The 12,896-nt window shown below is 44.5% G+C and overlaps 2 protein-coding genes across 2 annotated transcripts in view; one reads left to right on the top strand and one right to left on the bottom strand.

Moving 5' to 3' along the window:
* The first annotated feature begins 395 nt into the window (after nucleotides 1-395).
* On the top strand, nucleotides 396-7,444 carry zbtb42 (zinc finger and BTB domain containing 42). The gene is made up of 2 exons (XM_069152005.1): nucleotides 396-617; nucleotides 1,845-7,444. The coding sequence occupies exon 2, from the start codon at nucleotides 1,859-1,861 to the stop codon at nucleotides 3,443-3,445; it is 1,587 nt and encodes a 528-aa protein (XP_069008106.1). The 5' UTR covers nucleotides 396-617; nucleotides 1,845-1,858; the 3' UTR covers nucleotides 3,446-7,444.
* Nucleotides 7,445-11,018: 3,574 nt separating this feature from the next.
* Nucleotides 11,019-12,896, bottom strand: part of siva1 (SIVA1, apoptosis-inducing factor) — a 3,644-nt gene continuing 1,766 nt past the window's right edge. Inside the window, exons 3-4 of the mRNA XM_069152012.1 lie at nucleotides 12,170-12,323; nucleotides 11,019-11,244 (exon numbers count right to left, since the gene is read on the bottom strand). Coding sequence (XP_069008113.1) covers nucleotides 11,196-11,244; nucleotides 12,170-12,323 — 203 coding nt within the window. The 3' untranslated portion in view covers nucleotides 11,019-11,195. The remainder of the gene's footprint in view (nucleotides 11,245-12,169; nucleotides 12,324-12,896) is intronic.

A 12,896-nucleotide genomic window follows, 5' to 3' on the forward strand; every position in this document is an offset into this window, starting at 1 on the left:
ATTGTCGTGAAGCTTGTTAAATTATTCAAATTTCAAGTGTGGATTTGAACTTCAAACGGGTCTGGATACTTCTGAGAAAAGCAGAGAACAAAAAGGTCGCCTTTTCTCACACACACACACACACACACACACACACACACACACACACACACACACACACACACACACACACAAAGCCACATTTAAACTCGCAATCAATCAAACAAATAACCACGTTTCAGTGTAAATCTTGTGGTCAGTCATCTGCAATTGCTCCACTTGTCCACTTCCTTCCCTTTGCCACACTAAACGGATTAATCCCAGTGAAAGCCCCCCTGCTCGTGGGACAGGTGTTTTAATAAGACAGCCAATTGATGTCCCCAGTGTACTCTGCTACTTGCTGCCGCTGTGTGAATTCGCGGAGTAGTACAGAACTTATTGTGGCCGCCGCGCGATATCGCGAGACTTGTGCCATTATCAACCTGCTTGACACACAGCAGCGCTGAGTGCAGCCTGCCTTACCAGGGTCGGACTGAAGCTCAAGAAACGACAAGGAGAAGCGAACATCTGGCCGCACATCATGAAAGGACATCGGGGCTCATAGGAAAAAAAGGACGACGAACTGGGCGGAAATACATGTAAGTGCAGTGTTTTCTGTGCTTTGAAACGGAGGAAGCGAAAGTTAAAAGAGTATCCCCTCGCCGCTTCGTTCAGCGCAGTTGCCTTTGCTTTGAGTTCCTCTGCTGTTTAAAAGGCTCCCAGCAATGCGTTTCCCAACACGGACATGGAGCTCGGTTTACTGCGCCCTTGGCCACGCCGTCTCCTTCGTACACTTTTCTTCTGCTTTTGGAAAAAAAAAACCGAACTACTGCGCGCAAAATGATACTTCTACACAGCTATCTCGGCAGCATCAAACTTTAATATAGGCTACCATTCACTTCAATTATTATTTTTGGACTTACCATCTGATCTCTTACGTTTTTAATTAACCCCTTTTAATACATATTCTCAGTTGTGCGCGTGTGGCTGATGCGTGCGCAAAAGCCCCACAAAGCGTTTTATTGTTTGCCTCGGTCGTGTGATAAATTACCTAATTAAAAAGTTGGAGACGCCGTGTAATCTTGTCACACCTATAAATATTCTTCCTTTTTTCTCCAAGTTGGGTGTCTTTTTTGGACTGCGTAGCCCTCCGTTAACATATGGCATAAAGGGGAGCACAGCTGGAGGTAGCATTTCCATTGCGGTGATGTCAGAGCAGCTGACTCCACAGCTTGCAGTGTAATTAGCAAACAGAGCACCAGTTTACTCTCTCTGCACTGGTCTTATTTTTTCACGTTAGCCTCCTTCTCCGATGGACGACTGCTATCCTTCCCGGTCCCGTTGGCTTGTTCTGTAAACACCGCTGTTCTGGGTGTGTTTGGTAAAAGCACCGGTGCGTCACTTTCGCTCAATTTCGGAAGCGCAAGAAGTAGGCTGACTCCTACCAACCGGAATACTTTGGATCATTTGGAGAGTGGATTCGTTTACACCGTGACATGGGTGGGTGAGCGCAGCGTAGCGTATCCTGCACCACTGGAGGGAAGGAAGAATTCATGTTCGCAAGTTGGATAAAGTTGTTAATGTAGACCATCAGATCAAGTTTAAATCGATCTGAAATTCTGAAGTATTTAATGAAGTTGTATTGAAAAAGCGGGTTTACTGACACTTTTATAAATCCTTTGCGCTCTTTGGCTCAAGTTATTGCTCACATTTTTCTGCTTTTGGTCACTTGTGTTTGCCTCTGATGTGCGACGTCAGCTCCGCTGTGCCCTCTAAATGGCTTCATTTCGTTTATCCAGCATCCTGTTTTTCCTGTTTTTCATCAGGTTATGAAGGAAGAATGGAGTTCCCAGACCATAGCCGCCAGTTGCTGCAGTGTCTGAGTCAGCAGCGTCACCAAGGTTTCCTCTGTGACTGCACTGTTCTTGTCGGGGAGGCTCGATTCAAAGCGCACAGAGCCGTGCTGGCCTCCTGCAGCATGTACTTCCATCTCTTCTACAGGGACCAGCTAGACAAAAGGGACGTTGTGCATCTCAACAGTGACATTGTGACAGCCCCGGCTTTCAGTCTGCTCCTTGAATTTATGTATGAGGGGAAGTTGGAATTCAGCACTCTGCCAGTGGAGGATGTCCTGGCAGCAGCCAGTTACCTCCACATGTATGATATAGTGAAAGTGTGCAAAGGCAAGCTGAAAGATAAGGAACTTTCCTCCCTGGATGAAAAGATGGGAGAGGGTTTGGGACTCGGCTGTCTGGACAGGGAAAATTCCTCAGATGGTGACAGTAAGCAGCACATCCGGCGACAGACCCAGACACTGTCTCAGGGGCTTCACAGGGCCCCCCCGGCAGAGGAGTTTGACATGGACAACAGTGAAGTCAGGCTGGCTGTCACAGATTGTGATAGGTCTACACAGAGCAGGCAGAAGGCGAACGGTCACTCTGGCAGGTCCCCGGACCTTGTAGGTGTCAATTATGTGTCAGCAGAGGCCAAGCCCTGCGTCCAAACAGCTGGAAAAACAAAAGCTGATGTCAGTAGTTCCACCGTATTGCTGTCCCAGAGGTCCCGGGCTTCAGATGACATGGACTGTGCACTGGATTTGTCTTTCAAGCCTCTGTCTAGCAGAGATCCCTTACACCCCTCCTACGTCTCGGGACAGCTGGCCCTCGACAGCCAGCAGCAGGGCACTGAGCCACTTGTTAAAGACGAACACGACTTGCTGTCAGAGCAGGAGGACAGTGAGCCGATGAGCCCTGAGAGCCAGCGCTTTGGGAATAGTGCCAGGAGCTCAGTGGTGACAGGGTTCGCTGCCCTTTTCCCAGGCAACAACGGCTCCACAGCCGCCCTGCTCTCCCAGGAGGAGGACCTGATGGACGAGGAGGGGGAGGCCTGCAGGGGGAGGAAGGGCGCCACAGGCAGGGAGGTAGACGGGAGGGGGAGGCTGCTCGGGGACAGCGAGGAGGAGGAGGAGGACGACTTGGCCTCTTCAGACATCTCCACCTCCAGTGGGGTGCTCCTGGCCCCGGGGCAACAGGTGTGCGTGTGTCCCCTCTGCAGCAAAGTCTTCCCCAGCCCCCACGTGCTGCAACTGCACCTCAGCTCACACTTCCGCGAGAAGGACGGCGCTCGCTCCAAGTTGTCCCCCGACGGCTCGGTGCCCACCTGCATGCAGTGCAACAAGACCTTCTCTTGCATGTACACCCTTAAGCGCCACGAGCGCACACACTCTGGCGAGAAGCCGTACACCTGTGGCCAGTGCGGCAAGAGCTTCCAGTACTCCCATAACTTGAGTCGGCACGCTGTGGTTCACACACGGGAGAAGCCTCACGCTTGTAAGTGGTGCGAACGGCGCTTCACTCAGTCTGGGGACCTCTACCGCCACATCAGGAAGTTTCACTGTGGCCTTGTCAAGACTCTCGCCATTGGATAAAACCCCCTCTTTCACCAGTGCCGTGACGTGAGACAGAATGTCTTCTCATCCACTGAATACGACTACTGAACAACTTTCCCATTAGTATCCACGTGTTGGCAGTTTGTTGGAGACATATCTTTTGGATTCTACCCCCGGTGGCATTTCTCAATGTAAAGATGTAGCAAGTTTAAAACTGGAGCTGCTTCTGTGCTGGACTGTGTCACAGTCACACATGGTGGTCAGAGGCAGCCAGCTGGAGGTGCACAGGCTGTTTTTAAGATTAACACGAGTGCTGTGAAACTCGACCTGGATCTGTGTGGACGAAGGTGAACAAATCAGAAGATGCACTTGTTTGTTTCCGTCTTATTTGTGTCAAGGGTTTATTCGAGAAGAATATTTGCCGAAAGAAAAAAAAAAAAAGCATCTTATGTTCATGCCTGATGGACAAATGGGTGATAGCTAATGCTAACATTTACGTTAATACAATCGTCAGAGAGAGTGAGACTTTATTTATGCACATTGGAGATCAGAACCGTCCGCGAGTAGCAATATATGATTTTTTTTTTTTAACACCTACATTATTATTATTATTATTATTATAATTATTTATTTTGGGGATTTGTTTAGTCCTTAACAAGTAAACCGTTATAAGGCAGCAAAACTAATGAAGTCTGACTACTGGAAGTATGATTTATTTTTAATGGAAGTAGAATTTTTGTTTGAAATTAAGTTTTCATGTTGTTTTATAATAAGAAGCAAGCAGACCATCATTTCACCGTATTTCTGTTTGTTGTTGCCTCGGGTTGAGTTACCAGCTCTTCAGTTCCCTGATGTGACGAAACATATTGATGGATCGGCCTTCTAATTGCTACTTAAAAAAAAAAGAAGTTGTATAATCAGAGGAGGGATGGAGAGAAGTTCAAAGCTAATGCCTGTAACACTGGTGCCTACTGAAATTCTTAACACTTCACCGAGTGTACTTACTAAAACAAGACGTGTATATCGCCATGCCTTTTTTTTTTTCTTTCTTTTTTTTTTTCTTCCCAAATTCAGTGACTTTTCAGGCCTTTAAAAAAATAAATAAATCCAGATTACACTCCACATACCAGGCAGTGACAAAGGTAATCATCTACTCTGGAATGCCAATTGATCCACTCAGTGTCCTTAATTAAATAATTTACAAGAATTTAATAAAACGATGTAAATCGAGATCTTGTCAGTTAAATGTTTATCGAGTCATTTAGGTTAAAAGCTAAATAGTTGGCAGTAAATGACCTCGTTATTTCCTGGTATGGCGGAAAGGGTTCACTGACATGGTGTTTAGGACAAAACCTCAGCAGTCAGAGAGGACAGAAGGAGACGGGTGGATGTTCAGCACTTTGCATCTACTGACTTTTCCTTTCTTTGAATTAACCTTTTCACATCACTGTATGTGTGTAAGTTACTACTGATGAAGTTGGAGCCTTTAGTGATGCTGCCCTTGAGAGAGTCTTTGGGCAGGAAGTGGATTTCTTTCTGTCTGTGCACGTGGATGCTACATGGATCCTCACCAGGGGCGTAGCACTAAAACTTCATGATATTTGTCTAATCTGTCCTGAGAAGACTTGATCCGAATTTATTTATTAGTTTGACTTGGTTCAGGGTTTACTGTAGGTGTAGTTCTTATTTCTATGAGCTTGAAAGACTTTGCGTCTTGCCTAGCGATCTTGGTACTCATTAACTGGTTTTGGGGCTGTCCATTTTCTCTGTGCAAATCGAGTTACTGTAATTGTATTTTAATATATTGTGTAGAAATCTCTGCGGAGTATTCAAGATTTGTCACATGGAACATAGAGAAGCACTTGTTTTTAGCATGCATATAGTTTCAACACTATTGTCTAGGCTGCTATTTCTTACTATTTGTATATTTAATGTAAATATATATTATATTTATCAAATGATTTGTTTTCCATGTTACAACACACGTTGGGTCGAGAGCGTCAGGTGTCTCATTTTAGTGTCACGTCTTCCCCGGTGATGTTTAGGTTCCTTCTCCATATTCAAGACTTTATCTGACTCCGCCTCACTACAAACCAGAGCAGTTAATAAAGCGCCTACCGCTGTCCTGCCAGAGGAAACGGTTGTTCACAAGCACAGCCACACTGATACCGGCACTGGCTACCTATAGAAAGGAGACAATACAGGCATTGTCCCCCCCCCTCAGCCCCTCCACCCTCCCTCCACCAAGTCCCAGGTAGTTCTCAAGGGATCATTGTGTATCTCTCTCCAACCTGCAGGGAGAAAAGGCAGTTCAAGTCTCTACACTGCACTTTTTTCTGTATTGAATGGAGCCATTGGAATGTGAGAAATGTATTTAGCAAAGGGAGACCAGGGAGACTGTAAACAGGTGTATTGTTTGGAGGCATCAAAGAGCAACCCACCCACCCCATACCCCCCACCCCCCATCCCAGCATGTAGTAGATAAATGCTTCATTGTTCCTCTACATGGAGGAGACACTACCGTGGTTTGGTTGCACATCTGTCACGACAATATCAGAATGATTAGGGTATTGTTTTTCAAGTACTAGATTTAGAAAAAATTGCGAAGTTTGACGGCAGTATGGCTGGCAGCTGTTAATGATGGCTGTCAGATGTTGGCGTTGACCTTGTGTCCATTTCAGCACAGACAAGGTGTTTTCCATTCACAACCATTCTTTGTCAGAAGAAGGTATTTCCCTCAGAATTACTGCAGTCTCTGTTCATCCTACTCTCCCTGACCTGAAGTCAGCAACGGCTTCAGAAACACTCCCGTTCTCGCCCTGACAGTCGAATCGCTTCAGTTAGTCGTCAGAACAACCGATATATTTCACATATGTAGATTTTGCGTAGTGCTGATGGTGTATATTTCAATCAGAACACACAGGAATGTAGATCTGGTCGCTGTCTCAGCTGTCTTTTTTTTAAAGGAACATTTGTATGTGGTGCAAATTGAAACTGTTTGATTCTCTAATGTACAGGTGTACAAAGGTAGAAAAACTAACGATATGTCAAGAATTTTCTTCGTATTGTTTGCGGTCTTTATTTATACCTCCAGGATGATCACCAAATGTGCCTTGTAGACACACGAATAAGGTGTTGCATCTGGAGAAGCCCCTTTTTCTATATTGTACTTTTTTTTTTTTTTTTGCCCTCGACTGCGGTGGTACAGTTTGCATCACAGCAACAAGTTCATAACTGTTGTTCCTGTTTGTTTTGTTTTTTTGTTTTTTTTTAAATCATATCAAACATGTTAAGATAAAACTAAAAGTCCATTGAATAGTGCTGCTTTGCAAGAGATTACACGTTTTGAGACGTTATGAAATTTATGTGAATAAATTTTTCCTGGATATTTGAGTGTTTTGGCTGTTATTAGCCAATACTACTGGGAACTAACAATCCGTTCCTTGTTTTTTAAATGTCACTGTTGAATGTGAAACACTAAGATTTTGATTGTTGACTTGAAACAGTGCTACTCCTGATCGAGGGCTACGTTGGCCTAACTCATGCTGTCTGATCTTTTAAGTCTGAGAAATGACTATTGATACTGGAATTTTTGTCCTCTGCAGGTTACAACTGTGAAATTGTGTATAATCATGAGAAATATTTATTATTGCATATGCTTCTTGTGCAACATTTGACTGTCTCAGTTTTGATTTGGTAAAAAAAAAAAAAAAAAAAAGCTTCTAAATGTCAAACGAAAATCTTTTTAATAGAATTTGTAGAAGTGCCATTAGAATTTAATATAATTTTTTAATGAGAAAGGTATATTTTATAGTAATCAATTGCTTCAGTGTTAGTGGTGTAGAGATTAGGGGACAATCTTTATGCAGAATTGACATTGCTTAGATATTGAGGCAATTTACTTTGATCGATAACTGTATGTGCATTTTCTTTGTTTGCGCTTTTGGAGTGTGCTTGTGTGCGTGTGCTGTGGAAATGTGACAATCTTGATTTAGGTCTTTATTAAGATTATACATAGAATTAAATGGATCAACTTTCTGCGTTTGTGTGGAGTTCGTTCATTTCCAATTCTTTTTTTTTTCTTGCACTGCAACACCAGTTTTACATTAAGATTCAGAAAATAAAAGCAGACTTTGACACTCACAACCTACAAATGTTAAAGAAGAGCTTGTTTCTGACACACAGCAGGCTGACTATGTGTGGGCAGCGCTGCAATGTGTACAGAGACAACAGAATGCGATAATACTGCTGGTCTTACGGGCCCTATCCCTCTGAAACCATAAACTGAACTCAAGGACAGAGCAATTTCAAGATGGGTTCCTATTGTTCCCGACCTGTTGCCAATACTCTCCAAAGGAGATAAACTCAGCGTAACAAAGCCCATCGACTTTGTCCTGTAATTATTACTTAAACTCTTCACTTGACTATCTGTTTCAACTAACTGAACTACACACGTTTATTAGGATTTAAACAAACACATACCAAATGTGTGCCCGTGAGGAACTTCACGCCAATTCACTGGACATTTTCAAAGGCGAGAACTTTTAATTATTTCCCTGCTGCACCATGAAAGAAATCCAGCTGCTCTGCTACGTGATCCCAATAGGGATGTGCTCGGGTTCCCACCACCCTCCCCCAAATCCCAGCTCCCCCATTCTGGGAACGCCATATAGACAAGGGCAGCATCCAACTGCCCCTGCCCCCATCTATCCTACCTCCACCCCCCCACAGCCCCCAAAACCACGGCCCCAAACCTCGGCCTCATCCCATCGCTCTATTGTGTGCGTGGGTAGTAGCTCAGCCAGCCTATTGTCTGGCCCAGCTCCCCACCACGTACTTTATGCACAAACAGACGACACAGCGGCGCTAGCCAGGCAGCTCCAACATAAAGAAAACAATGTCCTCCCAAGATCATTCATAAACACCCTGAACAGCCCCGGCCAGCTCGCAGTAAATAAGGGCCCTCTGCAATGCTGCGGCCACCTCGCACTGTAAACATCCGCAGCGGCAGGCCTCAGAGCGCTCGCTGGCACCAACATCTCACATCTGCCTGACGGGTTCCAAGGCTTAAACTGCCTGGTGTGTGTGTGTGTGCGTGTGCGCGTGTGTGTGTGTGCGTGTGTGTGTGTGTGTGTGTGTGTGCGCGTGTGTGTGCGTGTGTGTGTGCATGTTTCTTATAGACCAAAACCTTCACATGGAAAGTAGGAGCCATGTGATAGGGCTTAGCTGCAGGGTGACGAGCTGGGATGTGTCGTGTAACTCCATGGTGTAATAAAACATTCCTCTCTGAGGCTCAAAGCTCAGCTCATTTGGCTGCAAGTGTCGTTGCATGTGTGTGTTTGTGTGTGTGTGTGTTCGTGTGTTCGTGTGTGTGTGTGTGTGTGTGTGTGTGTGTTTAGAGGTACTTGAGAGAAGTTGGGGAAAGTTGTAAGTGTCCACCACCTCAACAAGGCCAGCGGTGGGAGCCCTTGACCTCTGAAGGGACGGACTGCCAGGGACAGCTGGTGTGGCCTGTGTTTATTTATTTATTTCTTAACAAAAGACAGGTGGTCACACTTGAAAAGGGCACAAACACAGTCACACATGCGCTTGTGTACAGACAATGCGCACACGCACACATGCATGGGTGGTTTTATTTTTCTCTCTCTCTCCATATTAACACACATGCATATTGTTATCATCCACTTAATGTTGGAGGAGCCGTTCGTTTGACTTTCAGAAAATCTAAATGTTCCCAAGAATAAACAACATTCATTTCATTTCCAATTAACAGTAAAGCGGTCTGATGTGACCATTATCTCCAGGTTGCGAGGGTACATCAACACTTCAAAGCTGCATTTCAGTTCCGTCACCATCTACCAACCCAAATCTAAATGGTACACACCACATATCAAGTGCATAAATACATATCAACTAGTGCTCCCACACTGGGTTTGCCTTTTTTGGACAGGCTCGCCCTGACAGTGCCAAGAGAGTGTGTCCTTGGTTCACTGTACAGCTGTCACTTACTCACACTCGTTGACGCATATTTATAGCAGCAGCATCACTCACCCGGTTGCTCACCACACTCAGACCACAGCTGGTCCCCAAAAGAATGGGTGAAAGACAAAGCCACGTGCTCCCGCTGGCCGCCTGCAGTTGGTCCTGTCTGGAGCGCTGTGGGTGATTATGTGGCCCCCTTCTCCTCGCAGACGCCCGGCCATACATGTAACCAAGGAGTAGATGAGGACCATTCTTGGTGGGGGTGGGTCGGGGGGAGTGTGTGTGTGTGTGTGTGAGAGTGAGTGGGGGGGTGGAGAGCACACCGTGACCTTTTTGTCCTTTAGGTGTCACGGATGGGGTCGTGCTGAAAACACTGACAGCTGCACTCTCTTGTTTTGAAGGTACACAAAGTCATCACAGTATTATGGAGTTAAGATAGAAGGAGGTGAGATGTGTGTGTGTGTGTGGGGGGGGGGGGAGGGGGGGGGGGGTTTGAGCATCAGCATCTTTCAACCAACTGTAAAGATGGAGACAATTGACTTGATTTCACACACAAAAAAAAACAAAGAAAAATGCCCATCAGATGTTCAAAGACACCACAAACTGTCTAAACTCCAAACATAACGAGTCTATAATGACATTAAACAGGAAATCGGTGCATGTGTTCACTAGAAAAGTGGGAAACAGCAAATTATTTTTCTTGATAAATGAGTTAAACAGATACATCTATATGCAAACAGTTGTTTCAGCTTCCTAGCCTTTTGTATTTCTTCAAATAAAGGGCTCCAATGAATTTTTAAGCTTTTTAACACATAATGCAAATTTTAAGTAAATGTCTACAAGAATTTGACGTCCATCTCCGAGTTCCTAAAAGCCTCATCAAGAAATGTGCAGACAACTTGACGCCTTCGCTTGCCAGCAGCTGCCTGCTCGCTCAGCCAGAAATCAGACGGTGCCCTCAGACACCAACTGCAAGAGCACCCCAAAGACCGGAGCCACAACTGGCCCGCCGAGCACGGGATGGGACTCGGCAGCTCATGAGCACATTTAACAATAAGCTCCCGGAAGCTCTCTCATCTGAGGTAATATCTATAACACCACATCACGTGACTTATTTCTACAAAGCGAAGCCACGAAGAACAATTCCTCACAGTGTGCAGCGCCTGACCCTGAACGCTGTGATCATCAGCGACAAGCAGCAGCCAAGAGAAAGTGATGACTACACCTCAAGGTCACGTCCAGCGGGGACAATTGTAGCCAAATTGTCTGCGTCGGAGGTCTGTTTCTGTTGAACCTCTGGGTAGTCTTGTTTTAATAAATAAGTTTGATAGCAGATTCTCAAGGTCGGAGCAGACGGGCTGGATTAGAATTTCATTATCATTGCCAGGCCGAGACAAAACTTACACACTTTGACTAAAAGGTTGAAACTCTTCAGCATAGTGAGATAAATCTGCTGGTTGGTGAGGAAGTGGTGAATAAACCCAGTCTGGAAGGAGCTCGTCTGTCAGTGCTTGAAGTGTGCTGCCACCTGCTGATCACACATTTGTTTTATCAGATATCCTCTTTTTTTTTTTTTTTTTAAAGTTGTGTAATTAAACTACACATCAAAAACACACAGAAGACAACGGTATACAAAAGAGTTCAAGTTTATTTCAGTTACTTTTGGAAAGCAATGCATATATACAAGAAAACATCTGGATCATATAAAAACACATCACGGGTATAAAATGCCATCTTGGTAACATCTCATGTCAGGCAACTACATACGTTCAAGCATAAACTCCTGAGCTGCCCTTTAGGTCTTCCTTTACGTTGCGCAACCGCAGCACAGGACTTCATCATACGGCCCGCTGTAACTGGGGAACAAAGAAAATATTCACTTTTATTGACAATACAGAAACTATCTGACCAACAGAGCAGTTCTGGTCACTTCTATTGTCCAAAATGACCTTAAAATTTGACCCCATGCTTACACTTCGAGTTTGGGTTTCGGTATCTGTTTGGTAGTTGGACAGAATAATAAAACAAACATTACAAATAACAGGCAGCCTGTTGAGCCACACATGCAAAACATGATGTTAAAGGAACTAAACTTTGAAGCACAAATGCAAAACATGTAAAGACTTGAAACTAAAAATCATCATTCAATTGCCCTTTTGTATTTGATTTATTACCGGGTATGGTCTGACATCAGTAACTATCATCTAACTCAACTATTGTACAAAGGTCCCGACAAACGTCTTCATCAAGTTAGCGAGGTCATCGGTTATTAAAAATATACCATTTTGTATATTAGAAATGGAACAAATCTACAGGACATTTGTTTTGGTCCAGTGAGTGATGGAGACGTACCTGGACTACAAGCCCGAGAGAAACGCCTCGGACGGACGAGATGAAAAGCAGCTTCCACCACACACCTCGTATAAAACACGTCTTCAGTGCTTTTCCAACTGACACCTAAAGAACCTCGGCGTGACCCGTCTCCAGTTTAAAGGGATCCAATGATACTTTTAAACTGGGAGGAGAAAAACACGGCCGCTGGAGTCCGGCTACACGCAAATGGTTTTCGGACCGATACTTTCCCGTTTACCGTACTTGATGCCGCTAATGCTTTTATCACTCTGTTAAAATACTAATTTTTACATCAGTATTATTTGTTTACTTTATGTTTGGCTACTAAATAGTCAATGATTAAAAAGGTACACATTTTTATAATTCTGATATAGATACAACTGTTTGACTAGATTATTAGTGTGAGAAGGAGATCCAGATGTGACTCACTCTGTGATGGTGCAGACAGAGCAGCAGAGGGTGGAGCAGCTGGAGCACTGCCGGGTGCAGGAGGAACAGGCTTGCCGGTCGCACTGGGAGCACGCCGTCCTGGACGCCTGCTTCTTCTGACACACGCAGCAGCCCGACGGAGCCGCTGGGGTACCTGAACACAACACCCATTCACACAGGGCCTTTAGTGGAAGGAACCAAATCAAGCATCCAAACCTGGGACAACGCTGACATCTGCTGGTAAAAAGCATGAACTGCACACACCAGCTGTCTTTGAAAGAGTTTTAAAAAGAGGGAAAAATCAGGTGACCATGTGGATAATTTTGTGTTTTGGGGGGTGATTAAAGGCTTCGTTAATATCTTTTCAAATCAAAATGCCCAGATGCTAACTGAAACAGCTACCGGTCTAATCTACCTCCTGTACTAGTGGATATAAAGGGATTTAAATGAAGCTGGTTTCTTCCAATATCACAGTCTTTAGTATGAAATCCACTTTTTGTAAGTGAGCACAACAGCAAGAAATAAAAAACATGTTTTTATACCGTCAGTCACAGCAAATCAAAGTTATATTAGTCACCGTTTTCCATGTTGTATTACTATAAACTTAGATGGTATAATACGTTTAAAAGTGGACTGTGTTCTCTACAAGCTGTTAAAGGGAAAGTTCAACCTTTCCATGGTTCAGTGGTTATTTGCAGGGAGAGGATCAGCGTGTGCTTCGGCTACA

The sequence above is a fragment of the Embiotoca jacksoni genome, unplaced genomic scaffold (genome assembly GCF_022577435.1).
Source record: "Embiotoca jacksoni isolate LCO1_2020_lvr unplaced genomic scaffold, fEmbJac1.0.p SCAF_18, whole genome shotgun sequence".
Taxonomy (NCBI): Eukaryota; Metazoa; Chordata; class Actinopteri; family Embiotocidae; genus Embiotoca; species Embiotoca jacksoni.

Coding starts and splice junctions, on each gene's coding strand:
- zbtb42 (XM_069152005.1), top strand. CDS start 1,859: ATGGAGTTCCCAGACCATAGCCGCCAGTTGCTGCAGTGTCTGAGTCAG.